Source organism: Mytilus galloprovincialis, chromosome 6 (genome assembly GCF_965363235.1).
Source record: "Mytilus galloprovincialis chromosome 6, xbMytGall1.hap1.1, whole genome shotgun sequence".
NCBI lineage: Eukaryota > Metazoa > Mollusca > Bivalvia > Mytilida > Mytilidae > Mytilus > Mytilus galloprovincialis.
Window position 1 is genome coordinate 30,119,201 of NC_134843.1, and position 22,346 is coordinate 30,141,546.

Below are 22,346 nucleotides of genomic sequence, written 5' to 3' on the forward strand. Positions count from 1 at the left end.
TGTTTTTTCTTTGTCATATTTGAGCTTTATATTAATATTGCATAATAATTGCAATGATTCATGGCTTTTTATTGGAAATTTCTTTTGTTAAGAATCGATTTTTTTTATGCCTAGTATATTGTAGTATTCATGATGGGATTATAATTATTACTAGAATTATATGAACCCTTATATTTGTTCTCATAACAGGAAAAAATCAGCGCACTTAATGTCTGTTCCTCAACTCCCTAGAGACTTGTTTCCACGGCCATAGATCTCATAGATACCACAACGTTGACCGCTGTACCCCTATTTTTGACATTTTTACCTGTTTCGTCTGTTTGTTTTGTTTACATATCGTTGTAATATAATGGAATTTGATGCGACTCATGCAAGTGAGAGGTCTAGCTAGCTGTAAAACCAAGGTTGATTCCGACATTTTTTACATAAGAAAATGCCTGTACCAATTCTGGAAAATAACAGTTGTTCTTCATTCGTTTGATGTGTTTGAGCTTTTGATTTTCCCATTTGATTAGGAACTTCCCGTTTTGAATTTTCCTCGGAGTTCTGTATTTTTGTGATTTTACTTTTGTATTATAGATATTAGATTAGTCGTCACAGTGATCTGTAAGTTTACCGATTATGTCCTACTTTCATTATGGACAGTATTACTGAGTGTGGATGTACATGACAGGTTATGCTTGCATAACAGGAGAAACTTTTGCAACCCGGATCTGTTTTCTCTCAATCGATTTATGATTTTCGAACAGCGGTATACTACTGTTGCCTTTATTTACACATTGTCTCTTTTTTGAGTTCATGGAATTCCCAATCTAATTAAAAACCGATCTCATCGGTCCCGTTTTCTGATATGACGAGCTCCCACGCGACATATCAGAAAACGGGAGCGATGAGAGATTGGTTTTTAATTAGATTGTGGAATTCCCTATATGTTTTTTTTACATTGATGTGTATTTCCCTATAAGACTTATGAGAAATTGAAGACCGGTAAACTATTGTTGTTTCTAATTTGCAGTGTTCACATATTTTAACTTTCCAAATAAATGTCAACAAATAGCTCATTTAGTCCGCCTAATAATTGTCAGTGCAAAAGACAGTTCCTACAAACTAATTCCCCCTGTTTTTGAATCGTTTCTTGTGGTTGTTTTCCTTCTAAACTGATTATGATATAAAGTCGTCATCAGAGCAATTGTGTTATCAACTCACCAAAAGATTTAAGAAATATTGTATATGCAGAAACACAGACGCTGTGTACGTGTGTTTCCGACGGGACATTGTAGAAAATATACAACTTGATTATCAAAAGCACTTATTAATTATTACTAATAACCACGTGAAAGAAACTAAAAGAAAGATTTGAAAGAATTGTTCAATGTGACATTCGTGATTTGTCATAACCGGCATGACCCGTTCAAAGGCGAAACAAACATGTTATTCACCAACCAAACTGGCATTAATTAATGTAAAATGGCACATGTTTTTGTCACGAAATCTACATTCAATGAAAAGGTAAATAAGGGAAGAAATTTAAATGCAAATATGATTAGAACTTTGGTCACGATATTTATGTCCATTAATGAGAAATTAACTTTTTCCTCATCACAAATCTTTCTTAATTCTGTAAAATCCAACGAATCAACACTTAAACAGCTTTTGATTACTAGCTCTACGTTAAAAGAGATTTACAATGCATATACCACGATATTTACTCGAAATATAGACAAACTTGTGCAACTGGGTAAGTTGTAAGGCATGATGGCATACGTGACATAATTATATAGATAATTGATATTTAAAGGTTAAATTCACGTATTTTGTGTTTTACAACATTAGCAAAAGTCCTTGAGTTTGGTCGTTTTTTCCTCGTTGCTACAGAAGTAGAAAAGAGAATGGATACGAGGAATGCGTCAAAGAGACAACAACCGACAAAATATAGGTGAAATAGCACAAGTCCACCAAATCCCGCACCTGAAAGCATGCTTCAGTCGAACCATAAACAGTAATGTTTATCAGTTCAGTGAAATGCCAGCCACCCATACTCCAAAAAACAATAATACAAATGAACCAACATTTAAAAAAACCACACACACACAAGACAAATAAAGTCTAGACGGGTTCCCTGAATACAAAGACTACAAATAAACTATAGGTTGGTTGTTCCCCTCAGGAACAATTGGATTGAAATGTAATGATTAATATAAATTAAAGAGGGACAATAAATACTCAGCTCCAGATAAGCACATATATGGTTGTATTGGGTTTGCACGTTTAAGTGCTCTTAAAGACAAATCATCCGACGTTCGTAGAAGGCTTCATGTATGATGATAATTCAATGTCATTAATGGGTGCAGACAGTCATCCAAAGTCTCATGTAGTGTGATTTATACTGGTAGGGATAGCACTTATGTCTTTAATGAAACTGGGTAGTTAATTAAAATCTTTCGGGTACTTTAATAGATACGCATTTAAGCCACAACCGTAGCCATTCCTTAGAATTTCCTTAAAATCTCCTAAAGTTGACACACCACAGATTCTTCTTTGTCTAATCTATCTGATTGGTCCTTTACTATTGGCTTGACATCTTCAAAATCAAAGACATCTACACCGATGTCCGTTGATCTAGATGAGACGTTCAATTGTTTTCTGTCTGCACTAACCTTGCATGTAACTTTTCTTTCTGTCAAAAACTTTTCAAGCAAATGCTAAAGTAATTCTTGTTTTTCATTTCACTATTTTGATACACCTGCATGGCTGGTAATATTGATTTTGATGGCACAGCAAAGTTGAAATATATTGAACCTCCAGAGAAAAATGTATTTGCAGATTTTCGTCAGACATAAATCGACGAAATCTTTCATGAACCAATTACTTCAAATAAGACAGAAGGGTTTGATTTCATCCGAATATCTCATTTGCTTTATATTATCTTAACTTGTTGGTTCAACCACATCTAAAAACAACCGAGATATGAAATTGGGTTTGTCTTGAATCATTTTGAAAAACTGTTTCATAGTTGCCATCTGTTCGTTTTTCTTCAAACCATTATCACCTCTGATAAAAAGTAAAATAACAAAAATATATATTAAAGTTCGATAATACTTTGAATATCATCATCAAAAGGAATAGGATCCTCTATATCATCATCAAAAAGAACAGGATCCTCTATATCATCATCAAAAGGAAAGGATCCTCTATATCACCATCAAATCAGTATTGTTGACAGTTTTTTTTATATAATCCTCAAAAGCTAGAAAAGTTTCGAAAAGTTTCTTCTTAGACGGTGGTGATGCCATGTTATTGAGCTTTTTTTATTCGAGCGTCACTGGTGAGTCTATTGTAGACGAAACGCGCATCTGGCGTTAATATAAAATTCCAATCCTGGTATCTATGATGAGTTTATTTATAAATGAATTGGAATAACGGTTTCAAAACTGATGATTTTTTTATACGTCTATGTCAGCAGAAATTTGTTCCTGTGAAAAAAGTTCCAGTGGAACTAATTTCACAGGAAATATGTTCTGGGAGAACTTTTTTCACATACAATTTCTATATAATTTGTTCCATCTCTATAAAATAAGTTCCACACTGTACCTGGTGAAATAAGTTCTGGGTTTGTGAAATTTGTTCCTTACCGCTAGTGAAATAAGTTCCGGTTTGTGAGATTTGTTCCTTACTTGGTGAAATAAGTTCTGGATTTGTGAGATTTGTTCCTCACCTGGTGAAATATGTTCCTTGTCTGTGAAATATGTTCCACTGGTTAAACAAATTATCGTATATACTGAGCACTTGTCATCAGTGAGTTAAAGTTATCATTCAAGTACATTATAAAAAAACATGTATTATATTGATAATGTAATAAATTAAAAGTGTAAACATCAAATTTGGATCCTGTGGCGTAAAGCAAAAGTTTAATAACACTATTAAGAATAATAACAAAAATGACACTTATCATATATTACACCGTTGGTTTTCCCGTTTGAATGGTTTTACACTAGTAATTTTGGGGCCCTTTATAGCTTGTTGTTCGGCGTGAGCCAAGGCTCCGTGTTGAAGGCCGTACATTGACCTATAATGGTTTACTTTTTTTAAAATTGTTATTTGGATGGAGAGTTGTCTCATTGGCACTCACACCACATCTTCCTATATCTATTATAAACCAGGAAAGAGTACAACATAAAAATTAATAAAAAAGTCATTCAGAAAAAGTATAGTTAAAGATTAACATTTGTACTCATTTGAAAAGGTCACAGTTACTATTCAATTATATTAAAAGACATAAAGAAACAAAAGACACACTCTTTTGAAACTGTGCTAGGACCTTAGCTAGCTAAGTACATGTATGGTTATAAGAACACCCATGACAGATTAACAGGAAACAAGGAGGTCGAATACCACATACATGATAAAACATCAATACAAATGATGATACATTATCATTGCTTTTATTTCTTATCATCATCCTACATTCATGCCTTAAATTGCAAATGTATCCCATGCAAGCACAGTACAGCATCCAGCTTGCATTATAATTTCTAAAGGTTACAAGAAAATATTTTGCTGTGCAATATGTTAAAGGTACATATGTTCTGTGAAACAAGTTCGAGTCGAACTCTTCATTGATTTCTATGAAATAGCTACGTTCAAAACTAATATTACGAGAACTTATTCTACTTTTTTTTAAATTTTAATATTGGAACAAAACTCATGGAGCATTTTTGGCGGAACAAATGTCACGCCGGAACATTTTTTTTATTACATCTACACTAATAGCGGCATATCTGTTTCAAATTCACATGGAATGATTTTGAAATTCAATGTTCCATTACCATAATGACGACTGGTATAGGCGATAATTCGACTCTTTTGCATCTTTATCTGACGGTTACCCTTTATTTCAATGATGGGCTTTGATGTGTTCCAGTATGTCCTTCTGTGACAGTGACCTCCGAACGCAGAAATAACATCTGAATGAGTCCATCATAAGGGATCTCTACAAAAAAATAATTTGGAAAAACATCAATAGAATAAAAAAAGTCACAAAATCCAAATCTTCGTAAAACCGAACAACGGTCAAATGGAACCGAGACTACTATAATGTGTTATAGTAGTCTCAGAATGAAAGCAGTCGCACAATTATGTCTGAAAGGCCAACAGTTGTCAAAAGATGAAAAATTTGTTGAACACGAAGTTACAGTACATTCACAATTGCTTTGTACAAGAAGTCACATAACAATATTGCAGACCTAAACCGACTAAGTATTTTGCATTTCACGCATGTCAATATAAGTATACAGCAATATAAGCCGGGAATCATGCTTATTTGATATCAAAGACGAATGATCATAAAGGCTGTTGAAATACGTTCTTTTAAAGATTTAGAAAAGTTTAAAAAGTTTGAGATTATTTTTTTCAACCCTGAAACAGATGGTCAACCCTGAAACAGATGGAAAAAGACAAACACCTGTACTTGATTTAATACATCGTCTATGTTCTAGGTGCATGATGCCGGATGGCTGGCTGCTCATCTTTCAGTGGTAAATTAAAATGCATATTCGGTACGAGAACCGCGTGAGCGGTTAGGTCAATTAATGCGATATTAACAAAAGTCATGTTTTGTGATCGGTCATTCAAAAAGTTTCAATGGTCTTCAATCAGTTGATAAAAAACAAAATTTTGATGTCAAAAATATTACTTTCAATGTATTGTAAAAGGTTACTCACTGAGTAAGTGGGACCTATTAAAAATGCTACTCAATGATTTTTCAATAATTACATTTTTTTTGTTTTTATTAAGTTCTAAATTATCGTATGATGTTTTACGGCAATACAAGATCTCAGTAATTTGAATAATGATTAGGCCCAATATAAAAAATGCCGTTGACAAAAAATAGTTATAATACGTACATTCAGTGCCTCCATACAGACGGATGTATACAAAACTGTTCTAAAAATATACAAATTATTAATACAACCATTACTGTACTGAATGAAATGAAATATGTTTATAAAATCTCGGTTCAACCCATGACAAATAATTTCTATGATCTTCTATAATATAGAAAGCCCCTGTCCTTGCATTTCTAAGTTCAGGGATTCTTAATGCACTTCGAGTCCCTTCTGATAAATTTCTGAAACAAATCGTATCATCTAGGACAATTATACAAGTTTATATTAGTATCAGGAAACAGAAGACAAATCGAATCGCAGGGCTATTTTTTTTTTTTTAATAGAAACTATATTCTCAATTTTATAGTTAGCTTTAAGAAATATTAAAGTCAAGTAGACTTAAAGCTAACTATAAAATTGACGGAGAATATAGTTTCTATTTAAAAAAAAAATATTTGTTCTTTCTTTTTTGCTATTTAGGGAACGACCATTTAACTTCTAAAAATATATTCTGATCCTTAATTTGATGAAAAAAAATATTATATTGTGGTGAAACTAATGACGAAACAAAATTTTTCTGAATGCAGATTTCCCTCATACCTAAAACAAATATTGATAGCGTCGAAAACTAAATAAATACCCCTTGAAATGAAATGGTTGCGCCCTAACGATTGTGCGGTTCACATTTTCCCCGCCAAAATCATACGCGTATGAAATTTTCGCGATTAAAAAAGTTCGTAAGATATGCATAGATAACTTCTGCTAACTGGATGTTTAGTAATATTTAAGTTATTAAAATGTGTAATTCTTTATCCTTAAAAACAAGTTCAAGCCAGACACTTTGGGGAAAAAAATAACAGTTAATCTGACGTCATCTTGCGCCGTGAAGTATCGGGAGTTTTGTGTGCTTGTTGGGAAAGGTCCCGAGGATATCCGTCAAGATCGTCTGCAAGATGTCGAAAATTTGATATCACCATTTGTTTTAATGTAGAATAGAATATAATCAAGGTAATGCTGACCGATTGTTCAATTTTCCCTCTAAGTCCGTTTGTTTTACGTTATTTCATCTAATGGCATGAAATAACCAAGGGCTCGTAGTGTTTTGGGACACGATCCCAAGAAAATCAGGCTTAAATTAAAATATTGTTTGTTTGCAGTTTACCGACCGACCCTCGAAAATCCGCCCGACTGGGAAAATTTTATTGCTTTTATTATGAAGAAATTTTTTTTAATACTTTGTACTTCTACTGACGCGATCCGGAACGTCAGGTTTTTCCGGCCATGATTTAAAGTCTTGGTCAATTACACGTTTGAAGTTCGTTTTTTCTTCTCTTCCTGTCAAGCGTTCAAAGGACCCTTTAATGACAAAGCACATGGAGATTGTTTACCGGTATCCATGAAGTAATGGAAGAGTATTTCACCGTGTCGTCTTCTGTAAATATTAAAACTAATAATAAACAAAAAAGTGTGGTAGTAAATCGTTTGTACAGATTTAGACAAAGCAAGACATGGAATGATGTATTTGACGATATCATGGACGAAGATGCTGCAGATATCCGTAAAACTGACACGATAACCGTGTCAGTGTCAAACAAATATGGAACAGAATGTTTTGAACCGGACTTTAATGAGCCAATATCTGTTGTCAAACAGTTTGACAGCAGTCTAAAGTATGCAGTTTTTACAATCGATCGTTGTGAAGACAACAAATGCGAAACAACGCCTGTACCTGCAAAGAAGGACGCATTTCAATTGCTTATGGAGCGACGATGCCAAATAAATAGGAGGCCAACCAAAATACTTAAAGATGTAGAGAAAATGAATGGTTAGCATAAAAATAAATATCTTCTCTCTATATTAAATCTATCTTCATTTGCAATGAGGATGCTCCTTTAGGATAAGGGGGGCTGTCCCACTCATTGCAATTATTCTCTTTCTTTAAAACAATATTAAATATACCCAAACTGTGTGGCCTGTGTGAACTGTCGGAATTGTCAGAAACATGAAGTCCTTAAACTTCCAAATATTTTATGCAGTCAACACATTTAATACAGACCTGGCATGAATTTACTTTTTGAAGGGGGACTATGATTGCACCCCGAAGTCTATTAAAATTTTTGTTTCAATGGAGTCTGGCATCAACATATGTTTCAAAATGTAACCCTTATTACACATATGAAATGCTGGATCTACAATTTTTTTCAACCTTCCCCTCCTGCCATTTTCTTTATTTTTTGAAGAAAAAAACATAGCACCTCTTTCCCCCTTCTTAAATGGCAAGTTCCTGTAACTCCAGAATAATGAACATTATATAAATATCTGTCAATGGAAAAGGGGATGGTCGGGACAATGGGTACTTATAAAACTCCACCATCACATGTTTTCTGCACCTGTCCATATTAAATTAGGAACTGTCTGACATTGATGGATCTTGGTCTAGATGAAAAGGATAATCTTGATTCTTGATTTCACTACACTTTTATGTGCCTGTCTCCAGCCTGTAGTTCTGACAGTAGTCGTCGTTCGTTTATGTTGTAATATTTGTTTTTCGTAAATTGTTTTGTTATAAATTAGGCATTTATAGTTTTCTCAACTGAATTGTTTCTTTTTTTTCATGTCGAGGCCTTCTATAGTCAACTATACAGTATGTGGTTTTTTTTCTCATTGTTGAAGGCTGTACGATTCAATGCCTATAATTGCTTACATCCACATTATTTGAACTTTGGTGGATAGTTGTTTCATTGGCAATCATACCACTGTCATCTCCTTATTTTTATAAACCTTGCAGTTTAAATATTAACATTTTTTTTACAGGAAAAGAATTACTTTTCAATGAGGTCTGTGAACATATGTGGACGTGTAATGCTTGTTTTCCAAGTACAATGATAGAAGGTACCATACATAAAGAAATACATCACCTTGTCAATATTCTGTGGTATTTAGATGGCAATAAACAAAAGATAATGGATCGCAGTGCATTGGTGAAAGAAATTCATCCCATACCACAAAGGTATATTTTCTAATACAAATGTTTTTTAGATCCCCGTAAATTTTTGCAGCACCCTAGTATAGCAATCCGTCTGTCTGTCCGTCTGTCAGTCTGTCTGGCAGCGTTTCGTATGTCATACAATAACTGAAGTTTGCTTTGACTGATTGAATTAAAATAACGTTTAGCATCACTATAGAAAGCTCTTTCAAATTTTCCTTTTCAAGTTATGACCTTTATTATATAAAAACTATACACTGGAATACAACAAAGAGTTGCATTTATATTCTTCTAAAATTTCAAATTCTATTTCTTTTGAATAAAGGTAAACCAAATGTCAAAACCTATATTTTCATGCCAGATGCCATGTTTTGAATACTTGTATTCTTATATTTCAGATTCCTTGATAACTTCAACAATTTTAATGATTGGCAGAAAAAGAAACAGAAAGCACCCTTTCTTTCTTCTGAAAAACTGAAGACCCACAGCTCTGCACTGTTTTCCTTGATTTCATTATCTTACACACATACATGGGGTGACCTGAGAAAGGATCTTGAAGCTTTTGCCTTGTCTCTTGATTCGTATGCATCATTTCTTGATTCTAGTAATGATTGTCAACAGAAACGTCATCAATTAAGCAGACCAGTCCGTCAAATTGATGAACATTCCTCATTACACCATTTTGATGGATCTGAACTGAACCAGAAATATTCACTTTTAGAAGAAGCTCTGTCCAGAAAAGACATGTATCAATACATTTTATTTGATGAAAAATTACATGCTGGTTGTTTGTTTAAAACAAGTGTAGAAAAGTTCTACTTTTTCAGTCATATTCAACTGTCATTTCCTGTTGATATGATGAAATACTCACCTGGGGGGTCATTTGGCACTGTTGTCTTTTTCTGGAAGACACCTGAAGGACGAAAGGATGATGAAATAATGACATCAGCTGTTAAAGTTGTATCTAGACTAAAACCTAGCTTACCTGAATTCCACACTCGCCAAATGCGAAAAGAGTTTTACACCAAATTTTGTCATTTACCTGTATCTGCAACTGGCAACACTGTTCCACCACATATACTGAGAGCTATATATAGGGAACTTACTCTAGATGCAACAGCAGACCAGAATAAAGCTCTTGATGAGAGAGTAAGGCAAGCTTTGCTTGCAGAAGACTCAGATCTAGTTACTGATCTTAGACATATAAATCCAGGAAGACCCGGGGACACGTTCAATGATTTTTTTGAAAACCTACATCAAAAAGTTGAACAGATGGTTGCTGCAGATGAGCGACGTCATAATGTGGAGCACATGGCTACTTACCTGTCGGTTCGTGATTTAAAGGAACAAGTAGAGAAGGATCTGGAACCAGGTTCTGCTATTCCCAGTGAGTCATCAATACTCTATGCATTTGTACCAAAGAATTCACATGCAAATACTGCCAAGTTGTATAAATCCAAAATTCCACTTCAATTTAAAATCCAAACAAGACAGTTGCGTGTTTCACATCAGGATGATCACTACTGTTCAGCTGTATTCAAGTACATAAGACAATTTGCTATAAAGTTTCGAGATTGCTGCAAGCTTTTATGCATTGATGATAAGGCTAAAATTGACTATGGAGAGCCTGGCATGGCAGTTTCCAGTGGAGTAAGAGGAAAGAAATCAATTGTTCCATCCAATGTTTCCCTTTCAGCTTTGGATCATGATCTACAGACCAAGGGGTCTGTCACTCCCTCTGTTTCCTTAGATGTTTCCATACCTGAGAGTATTGACGACACTTTTTACAGAGGAAAGGTATCTGTTATCTACAAAGACTCGATTTTTATGCCTAGTTCACCTTGGAGGCATGCAACTGAAATATGTCAAATGTTACAAGCATCTGGAGAAGTACCACCACTTGTTATTCTCTTCTCTGATGGAGGACCAGACCATCGCATTACTTACCACGCAGTTAAGTTGTCTCTTATAGTCATGTTTAAAAAACTAGATCTTGATATGCTAGTTGCGGGGCGCACTGCACCTGGGAACAGTTGGGTCAATCCAGCGGAACGTATCATGTCTTTATTGAATATTGCTGCGCAAAATGTTGCCTTTACTAGAAGTGAAATGAATAGCGAGATGGAACAGATTATAAAGAGTGCCAACTCGATGAGTGAGATTAGGTCTAAAGCTGAAAAGAACCCAAGATTGAAAACTTCATGGATAGAATCTGTCCAGACTGTTATTGATATTTTAATTGAAAGGACCAAAAGGGTGGCATTGAAAGCTGTTCCATTTGATTGTCCAACACCTTCAGACCTAGCAGATGTAAAGGCTTTTGAACATTTGGTAAAAGAAATGGTTGATGGAACTTTACAACAGGGACAATATCAGGAGAAACATGTATCTAAGAAAGCAGGTTAGGGCAATTGAATTTAATTTTAAATTTTCATTTTCCTGTCATAGTTTTCTCATTTGCAAAAAAAGAATTATTCTTGAATTTTGAAGAAAGTTTTTACCAAAATATAGGGTCCAAATTTATTAAAACTCTGACAGGAACACGAAAACAAATAGATATGAAAAGGTTTAAAATTTAAATTTGCCAGGATTGAATTCCTTTCCTTTTGTGCTGAAGTCCAAAAACAATAATAATAAAAAAATGATAGCCAAAGAACCAGGCAGTGTCATGAAATTTCCATTTCAATTTTTTTTTTATATCTTCAATGACAGAAACTATTTAATATTAAAGAGTTACTTTTCAATTTCAGATTATATGAAATTTCTTGAGGATCACTGCCGGCAGAGAGCCTACATGTTCCAGATAAGAAAATGTCAAAATATCAACTGTTGTCGTCCTTCTAGATCAGGAATTACATTTCCATGGGTGCCAGATCCAATGATGCAAGTTGACAAAAATCACTACGAACCTTTTGAAAAAGTACTAGGAACTGACACAAATGAGTCTGATAAACCTTCAGCCCAAAATACAAAGACATCAGTTGTTGCTGAACAGATGCAGGTAAAACTTTAAGTAGTCTTGATAAATAATTACTTCAAGAAAAGCTAGTACTATAAAGACATGAATCGATTTATAAATAAATCTTTATTATCTGACAAACAGGATGCAAACTAAACTTTAAAAAAATGAACAATACAAATCCTGGTTTTTTACACATGTTTAATACTTTAAAATAACACTGGAATATCTGTTGTTTATTTTTCAGGGCATTCGTAATGCTGGTTTAGTTGGACAAAATGTCAGACGAACAGTTGCATGTTATGAGTGTGGTAAACCACGTTGCATCTATGCTAAAAAATCCTTAACAAGCAGAGAAGCCAGGACATTGAATAGAATGTTAGAGAAACATGATTATACCTGTGGCTGTATCATTGTTCCAGAAGGTATTAAACTTTAATATTTAGGTTTTGTAAGTACTCCTTATTTAAAAACAAATCTGACATGGAGAACAGCTATATTTATTTTACACATACAAAAGTGCAAGGCATATTAAAAGAGTTAAATATCCTGGTAATCCAAGTTGTATTTAATGACAAATATAAATGCTTGAAAAGATCATGGGCAACATTGAACCGACAGACTTTTTACAATTAATTTCAATGTTTTTATATATTGAAGCAGTTTAAAAAAAAATAGAATGCATATATATCATTTGTATATGGAGAGTTGTCTCATTGGCATACCACATCTTCTTACTTTTTATATACTAAGGGTACATAAAGACACTTTATATCTGCTCTTTGGTCGGGTTGTTGTCTCTTTGACATATTCCCCTTTTCCATTCTCAATGTTATTGGAAATTTTGAATTGAAATGGATTCAATGTTGTAATTTCTTTGTTGCAATTTAAACTACTGTGATTTATCTTGCAGATGACACACTTCATGGTATAGTTCACACTAGGCTGCAAATGGATTGCAGAACTCCTGTAGAATTTAGTTACTATGCTGACAACACTCCAATAAGACTACAGAAGGACATTTGTTGTTATTGTGCATCACCTAATTCTGAAAAAGATGCTGAAGAACTTGCCAAATTCAAAGTTGTACTCCCTATTTGTAATGATTGCAAGAATAGTGGGAAACCCATTATAAAAAGAAACCCAAAGAAAAACTAACATTAATCAATCAATGGATGTATTGTTGACGTTAAAAAAACTGTCATGAATGAACATGTATATAAAGACACAACTACAGGACCATATTTTTTTTAAACTTGACAGAGAGCTGTCAATTTTCTTGATACTTCTTTATAAATTTAAACCATTTATTTTCAGAGTTTATGCTCTGTAGGTTCTTGGAAAAGAACCAATTACAAATATTGTTAGAAATTTCAAAACAATCAGTTGTCTAATATATTTTTTTTAAGTTCCCATGTTTGTTCTTAATTGAGGAAGATTCAATTCCAGGTTGATTTTTATTTATTGAAAACACTCTTTAATAAACAATAAGCCTGATCAGGTATCCATAGCTTTAATATCTACATTTTTCTGATGAAATACTCAACTCATCAAAGCAGTCTAGTCAAGAAGAATATATATATATATATATATAGAAGTCTATATATATATATATATATATATATATGTGTGTCTGTCAGAAATGTGAATATTTTTCTTTAATTTTTAAAACAATTCTAGTCATTCCTTGTTTATAAGTGTTCCAGTATTTCAATATCATATACCATATTTTTATGTCATATATTTGATAATGACACTATGTTATAGTTTCAAATTTGATTAAAAGTTTTTAATCTGAAAATGCCTGTTTATTTCACATAGGTTTTCAGTGTTTGTTGTTTTAAAATGTTGTTTTCTGCAGGAGAGACTTGCTTTGTGTAACTGCTTATGTAAACTTTATTTTGGCTGATAAAATAAAATATTTTTCCTACCTACCGACCCTTCACTCTGAAGGTACAGTCGGTAAACTGCAAACAAACATAATTTTAAGGTTGGCCTCAAAACAACACAAGTTCACAAACAAATCATATCATCCGTTGCCGTTGGGAATAAATATCCTTCATCATATTGTGATAGAAATTTATTGTGAAAAATATCCTAGTTTAATATGGTTTCAGGTTGTAACTGCAAATGTGTATGAGAAGGAAACAACTGAACTATGACATGTTAAATATTGATGATCAGGTTTCCCTTGAAATTGAAGTAGAAGGCTCAATTAAAATTATAGGCGGCTGTAACATGCGTTCGGCGTAGCCGGACTCCCACCAAGCTGTAAGCTTGGTGCCTTACGACAGGGGTTGTTGGGGCTGCTCAAAATCCCAGAAGCTCTGGCATAAAGAGAACAAAATCCTGCATTCTCGCAATCTCCTGGCACTTAATTTCATCTTTTAAATGACCATTTTTTTATGTATGAAATTAAAGAAAGAAAAAAAATCTCAGGCATAGATTACCTTAGCTGTATAGCCTGTATTTGGCAAAACTTTTAGGAATTTTGGTCCTCAATGCTCTTCAACTTCGTACTTTGTTTGACCTTTTTAACTTTTTTGGATTCGAGCATCACTGATGAGTCTTTTGTAGACAAAACACGCGTCTGGCGTATATACTAAATTTAGTCCTGGTATTTATGATGAGTTTATTTACAAGTTTACCTTAGTATCAACTGTTGTTGGTGCTGAATTGAAATTATAAAACCCTGCTAAATTTCAAATTAAAAGACTTTATAACCAAATTTAATATCCCTTTTAATACTTCAAAAAAGATTTGAACAAAGTCTTTTGATATGCTGTTTTAGTTAATATTTTTTTCCACTTTGATATGTATACTGTGACTGAGATATCAATTTGCAGACAATTTGAATATATGTTTTATGTGACTAAAAGCTGTGAATAACTGTACAATAAGAGAACTTAAAGTTTATCATTATTTATTCATTAGTTTTGATATATATTCATGTGTAATTAGGTTTTTTTCTTCAAGTTTGTAGAAAATGTCCTTCTTGGGTGCTGACCCAGCACATGGGATACAAGAAAGGAGACAGAGTGTTGCTATACATGCTGGTTTACCAGGAAGGCGGAGGAGCACAGTTGGAAGTCTGTTAGTGAATACAGAAAGCTTAAAAGAAAGACAGGTGAACATCCAGAGTTGTTTATTATTTAAATAGAAGTTTGATTCAATGAATTATTTTTTTTCTATTTTCATTTATATGTTAAATTGTTGAAGTGATCATTTAAACACATATTTTTGATATACAATACAGATAGGATTAGCAGTCTGCTATATGAAAATAAGTTTTCTTAGCTGTCATATGGACAAGAAAATCTGATTTTCACTTATTGTGAAAGAAGTGTAGCTTTTCCACAGAATTATTTGTAGTTTACCTGACTTAATTTAAATTTTGCACATGTAGTACAAATAAATCAGATCTGATATATAAACACCAAGATTTACTTATCATGTTAGAACATGTAGTATATATTATACCTGTATACATATAGATAAATAGAGGAGAGTAAAATTATGAAGGACATGGTCTGAAGGGTTATCTAAGAGTAGCAAATTGCTACAGGGTGACATTAAAAATTTATAAAAAGTCCAATTTAAGAAGTTCTTACGTTCAAATTTATTGCATTTAATTTCATCTCAATTCTGATAAATTCATAACATTATCAAAGTTAATTTAGATACTTATTTGTTTTATTAATTTAGCAAAAAGCAAAAGAAGCAAGAGATGTAAGAAAATCACTTCTCCAGCCTCATCACAAATTTCTGATGCAGATGGTAGCACAGCATTTGGCATTAGATTATTCTGTATTGGAAGATTTTGTCTTGGATGCTGAGAGGGTGTGTATATATATTGTTTATCTTTTTTGTCTGTAATTATGGTCTCTTTGCACATGTATATATAAAAAAGATATGGTATGATTGCCACTGAAACAAGTCTCCACGAGAGACCAAATGATGCAGGAATTTACAGCTATAGATCACTGTACAGCCTTCAACAATGAGCAAAGCCTATACTGCATGGTCAGCTACAAAAGGCCCCGAAATCATAAAGCAAAACAATTCAAAATAGAAAACTTAAGTAGTAAAGTCTGACCATACATGTTTTTCCATTATTGGTTTAAATTTTTTTTGCAATTCTCTTTAAATATATTTATGTATTTGCCAGGAGGACCTATTTTCAAAAACATGAAATAATCTACATTTCAATATAAATGTATGTATGAAGAGAACCTCAATTTTTCAGATTTTTTGATGAAGTGTTGAACATTTTTCTATACAATGGCATGTAAAGCTTTCAAATATAAAGAGCATAGTCTCAGTCTTTACGGTGGACTGCTAAATCTACAGGCCCGAGGCTCAATTTTAGATTTTTTTTTAGTTAGATTCTGTTGGCCTGTAGATATGATTTTTATAGGCCCAAGAGCAATTTTACAAGCCTGGGCTGTCTGGGCTGCCACTCAGCATGAAGACTATTCTCCTCTCCTTGTTTTCCAATTTTACACTGCAGTCAAAAAGCTATTTTTGTCGAGCCTTCGACTTTAGTCGAAAAAGCGAGACTAAGCGATCCTACATTCCGTCGTCGTCGGCGTCCACAAATATTCACTCTGTGGTTAAAGTTTTTGAAATTTTAATAACTTTCTTAAACTATACTGAATTTCTACCAAACTTGGGCAGAAGCTTGTTTATGATCATAAGAAAGTATCCAGAAGTAAATTTTGTAAAAATGAAATTCCATTTTTTCCGTATTTTACTTATAAATGGACTTAGTTTTTCTGCGAGGAAACATACATTCACTCTGTGGCTAAAGTTTTTAAAATTTTAATAACTTTCATAAACTATCCTTGATTTGTACCAAACTTGGACAGAAGCTTGTTTATGATCATAAGATAGTATCAAGAAGAAAATTTTGCAAAAATAAATTTCCACTTTTCCGTATTTTACTTATAAATGGACTTAGTTTTTCTGCGAGGAAACATTACATTCACTCTGTGGTTAAAGTTTTAAAAATTTTAATAACTTTCATAAACTATCCTTGATTTGTACCAAACTTGAACAGAAGCTTGTTTCTGATCATAAGATATTATTCAGAAGTAAATTTTGTAAAAAAAAAATTCACTTTTTCCGTATTTTACTTATAAATGGACTTAGTTTTTCTTCCAGTTAACCAGAGACATATAATACATTATATGTCTCTGAGTTAACATTACATACAGTCTGCAGTTAAAGTTTATAAAACATTTATTAGATTCATAAACTATCCTGGATTTTTTACCAAGCTTGGAAGCTTCTTTCAATCAAAAGACAGTACAGAGAGGGAAATTTTTATTGATGTTTTTCCTCATTTTTGTTGAGTCTGCGATTAACAGCAAAAGTAGGCGAGACACTGGGTTCCGCGGAACCCTTACAAATTTTTGAATAAACGATTACACTATTATGTTAACTTGAAATTCACTTTTAAATTTAAGCCTATGGAGAGAATGAATAAAATCAAAATTAAAAGAATACAACTAATATTTAGTTTGTTTTTCATGTATTTATTGTCGAGCCTTCGACTTTAGTCGAAAAAGCGAGACTAAGCGATCCTACATTCCGTCGTCGGCGGCGTCGTCGTCGGCGGCGTCCACAAATATTCACTCTGTGGTTAAAGTTTTTGAAATTTTAATAACTTTCTTAAACTATACTGAATTTCTACCAAACTTGGACAGAAGCTTGTTTATGATCATAAGAAAGTATGCAGAAGTAAATTTTGTAAAAATAAAATTCCATTTTTTTTGTATTTTACTTATAAATGGACTTAGTTTTTCTGCGAGGAAACATTACATTCACTCTGTGGTTAAAGTTTTTAAAAATTTTAATAACTTTCATAAACTATCCTTGATTTGTACCAAACTTGGACAGAAGCTTGTTTATGATCATAAGATAGTATCAAGAAGAAAATTTTGTAAAAATAAATTTCCACTTTTCCGTATTTTACTTATAAATGGACTTAGTTTTTTTGCCAGAAACAAAACATTCACTCTGTGGTTTAAGTTTTTAAAATTTTTATAATGTTCTTAAACTATCCTGGATTTCTACCAAACTTAGACAAAAGCTTGTTTCTGATCATAAGATATTATTCAGAAGTAAAATTTGTAAAAAAAAAATCACTTTTTCCGTATTTAACTTATAAATGGACTTAGTTTTTCTTCCAGTTAACATTACGTACAGTCCGCAGTTTAAGTTTATAAAACATTTATTAGATTCATAAACTATCCTGGATTTTTTTACCAAACTTGGAAGCTTCTTTCAATCAAAAGACAGTATAATAATCGAGAGGGAAATTTTTATTGATGTTTTTCCTCATTTTTGTTGAGTCTGCGATTAACAGCAAAAGTAGGCGAGACACTGGGTTCCGTGGAACCCTTATGAATTTTTTTATATTAATCATACCGCATGTGCATATATTTTTTTTTGCAGCAAGTTACATTGATAACAGATTTCTGTGTTAAAGATGGCAGTAGAAGTGTTAAATTTTATTATCAGGAAGCAATGATACCTCTTCTCGAAGGTAATAAGAGCTCCAAACAAATATATGTTTGTTAATGGTTATTTAATGTCCACAAACAAAATCAGGAAGTCTAGTTAATATTTACTTGTATTTTGTTATATTTTTTGTAAGAATTGAGCACTTTCTAAAGGATTCATAATTCAAGAAAGAAAATTTCACCCATGGTGCATTTTACAAAGGCTATGACAGAAAAAAATGCATTGGGGGGGGGGGGGGGGGGGCACTTTATTTTATACAATGTTATACATTGGTGATGGATATATAGATTAAATTTTCACTCTATCAAAAAACGAAAGAGAAATTCTGTTTGCAAGTTTGAAAAATTGGATAAAACAAACCCATAACAAGTATCTGTGAACATCCAAGAGCTGCTTTTAAATTTTGCTAGTCATTGTGGCATTGTAATTAAAGAAATTGCTTTAAATTGATTCTTGAAATGAATTAACTTGAATTTGCCTGATCATGGCATAGTGAAAGAAAATTTCAACTAAATGCAAATCTATTATAGAATGTGGGAGAACAATATCTGGAGCAGGAAAAGGAGCAGTAGCACCAAGGGTACTAGTAACGAGTGGAACAGGGGAGAGATTGAGAGGAATATGTGTTTATTTTCTACGTACCAAATCTGACATTGCTTTGACAAGCAAAAATATATATGATGTAAGTTGACTTTTTTCTATGCTGTCTGTCCAGCAGAATCTGAACATAGAGATAGCAATTTATCTCTCATGTTGCTGCAAATTATTGTATCAGTATGGCTTTTATAAATTAGACTGATTTGCTAAAGGATAATTATCTACAAAGTTAACAAAAAAAATAAAAATAGGATTTTTTTTTTTTTGAATATTAATTGAAGTGGAATTGTGAAATAATACTATGCTCATAGCAGTCAGCTTGGTTCAATTTAAAAAACATTGATGATGTTATATTGGCTTGCAAGTTATTAATCTAATCTAATTATTTAAAATTCAGGTAAAAAAAAATCACCTTTAAATTACTGTCTACATTCTTTAGAAGTTTTATTTTTTTGAAAGTTGAAACATGTAAGATCCTTTTACATTTTCAATGGTAGAAAATATATTTTAACAGGAAGTGACTTTTGGAGTATTAGATGCCTCAGATCCAACAGGAATATTGACAGCATTTGAATGTGTAATGTCCAGTCTGTATCAACCATGCCTTTCAGCATTAGAGACTTGGGGAGAGTTAGACAATGATCCTCATGGCAGAAAGTCAAGGTCAACTTTTATGGATAGTTATGAAAATTTTGTGAGCTTCCTTGGTCGTAAGTTTTTATATTCTAAAAGATTTGGCTGAAAGAGTTACTTATGTTTCTGATTAGTTAACACTTTCACTACTGAAATTATTTTTTCGCAGGATTCTGTGGCCAAAATTTATTTGCACGAGCAGTTTGCCTGACTGGGATTAATTTGACATGTGCTACAGCAAAAACGACCTCGTAGTTTTGGTCATTGAAAACTCAGGAACCGTAGCGAGTTGTGTGGTCAAATTTTGATAAAATGTAGATAAATATTATAGGTTGAGCTCTCATAGACTGTTCATAGAGAAAGAAGCGGTTTACCTTAAAAACGGGTGTCGATAACGTAGATTGATTGAGTCGGAAGATAATTTTTGTCATTGCATACTGTATATCACTTTCACTTACATTCAGCAACATTTCTTATGCACATGTGTGTTTCAAAATGTTTCGATGAGCCACTGAATTATTTTCCTTCAAAAAACGTTTCCATTTTTGTTTTCTTGGCAAAAATACTTGTAAAATGAGACTGTTGTTCATGTAGCAAATATTCAGCTGTCTCTCAAGAAAAAGAGCCTAGTGAATTTATTTTTTTTTGGAAAATTGTAAAAATTAAAATCTTTCCTATGTAGTCAAAATTTAGGATGTACATGTATAAGATAACATAAAATTGACAAATACATCAACTGATGTTTGTTAAAGCAGCACAAATAAATACCGAAAGCTGACAAATTTATTTTCATCATAGTTTAATTTATTAATCACATGAAGTACAGGCAAAGAAGATCATATTATATATGCAGACAACTACTGGGTACTGTTTTATTTAAAATCATGGTATGCACACACAGATGCAAGTCGTTGAAAACTATTGCCAAAAAAGGGATTAAAATACTTGTTTTATTGCAGAATGCAGTTTTAAAATTCATTGATGGAAAGCTACATCAGGGAACTGATATAGTTTGTAAAATTTTATTACTTTTGGAAGCTATGAAATTTGTTTTATTTTCAGTTTATTATGCTGCCTTGAATAGGAGGATTCATATCATAAACTCTTTTAAATTGAGTGAGGACATATGGAAAACTATTTTTTTTTTTTATTTTCTGCTTATGTGTTGGGCTTTTATTGGGCTATTTAATGGAATGGTTGTCAAAAGGTAAATAAAAATAACTTGAATGAGGTTGTTATACTATAACTAATGTTACCAGTCTATTGATTAATCTATTTCATCCAGTAACAAGTATTACTTACATATACATGTAAGCCTATATATTAATGTGGTATGAAAATCCTGCTTACATGTACTAGTCCCATAAATGGTGTTAATTTAAGAAGCTGACTTACATGGTAACAGCCACAAGACCCTAATATGGTCCCATTATCCCATTTCCGATGTGATCAGTCTTTTATATGACTTGACTTCTGAGAGAAGCAGCAACTTCAATACCTTTTGAAGTCTCTTTTTGAACACAAAAGAGGTGTTTCCTGGTGCAAAAATGGTTGTTTACATGAGAATTACAAATTACAATAACAATAGGCACTGCCACACTGGTCATTCATCTTTTGTGTTTGTATGCAACATGAGGGGGAGTAATTTATTATGTTCCACATAATTTTCAAATCAAAAAATTGAACCCCTATTGTTTTCAGAAACATACAGGAACAGTATTTTTTTACAATAATAAATAATGCCATCTTAGATTAATTAGTAGAAACAAACAACACGTTATGTTTTTCACTTTGGAAAAAAATTCATTTCCCTTCAGCAAAAAAAATAATTATTTTTCCCTTCCCAATTCTGAAAAAAAAAACAATTTTCCCTTCCTATCTAAAAAAATATTATTTTTCAATTCCCTTCTTTGACAATGTTTTCTTTAAAAAAAAAATATGGAATAAAAACAATTTGTTACATAAAAATAATCATCTTGGCATCTTTCAGTTGTTTTACTCTCTGTCAACAGAATTTGTTTTTCAAAACAACTTTAAAAATTTTTGTATGCTGAACCTCTGTTACAAGACGAGATACATCATGGAAAATAATTTACTCTCGATTAAAATACGAATAAGATTGCAGAATATTGTTTCATCTTTCGAAACCACTTTTCTTTTAAATAATAAAGCTATGAGATGTGACAACATGTGTTTTTATGAACCGCACTATTTATAAACTCTCCATTTTGTCAATATCTGGTTCTATTTTAAATGGAAGTGGACTTTCGTTTTGTTGACATAGATATTGCAGTACAGCCTTTCAACAAGAAGAAATAAAACCTGTAGCACTGTAGACTCCTAAGAGTGTCTAAAACGATGATAAAAGAGTATGATTCAATCGGTAATGAAAGGTTGACTGTCAACGGCAGCGAGAAATAATAATTTACAGTCGTGCACCTGATGACGACAATCAAAGTCTTGATTTCAAGTTGTTTTACAAATATGCTTCTCACCACTCCAAAATTTACATTCATACATTACTTTTGTACAAGTTGAACGACTTTCATAACCGCAAGTTAAGTTTTCTAAATGTTTCACGATTGATTCCACCATTTTGTTTTCCACGAGTGTTTTTCTTCTCAACAATCTTTGTAAAAAGATATTTTTACAGCGTTTTTATGCCCGATACTAATATATAGAATTCATTTGAAGTTTATCATGACATCTATGGAGCAACTGCACAAAGAAACATGTCTAACATTATTTTTACTGTTTG

At 32.5% G+C, this 22,346-nt stretch overlaps 2 protein-coding genes across 3 annotated transcripts in view; both read left to right on the forward strand.

Annotated features, from left to right (window-relative positions):
- Positions 1-6,755: 6,755 nt before the first annotated feature.
- The window catches only part of LOC143079331 (dynein axonemal heavy chain 8-like), a 150,527-nt gene continuing 134,936 nt past the window's right edge, over positions 6,756-22,346 (forward strand). Inside the window, exons 1-6 of one of the 2 annotated variants that reach the window (XM_076254587.1) lie at positions 6,756-6,893; positions 14,807-14,957; positions 15,536-15,670; positions 18,290-18,380; positions 18,889-19,040; positions 19,470-19,665. In XM_076254587.1, the coding sequence (XP_076110702.1) occupies positions 14,817-14,957; positions 15,536-15,670; positions 18,290-18,380; positions 18,889-19,040; positions 19,470-19,665 (715 nt within the window). In that variant the 5' untranslated portion in view covers positions 6,756-6,893; positions 14,807-14,816. The remainder of the gene's footprint in view (positions 6,894-14,806; positions 14,958-15,535; positions 15,671-18,289; positions 18,381-18,888; positions 19,041-19,469; positions 19,666-22,346) is intronic. The other variant, XM_076254588.1, reaches the window with a different exon arrangement.
- On the forward strand, positions 7,071-13,544 carry LOC143079328 (uncharacterized). Its single transcript, XM_076254585.1, has 6 exons — positions 7,071-7,710; positions 8,700-8,895; positions 9,270-11,272; positions 11,622-11,872; positions 12,078-12,255; positions 12,744-13,544. The coding sequence occupies exons 1-6, from the start codon at positions 7,290-7,292 to the stop codon at positions 12,986-12,988; spliced, it is 3,294 nt and encodes a 1,097-aa protein (XP_076110700.1). The 5' UTR covers positions 7,071-7,289; the 3' UTR covers positions 12,989-13,544.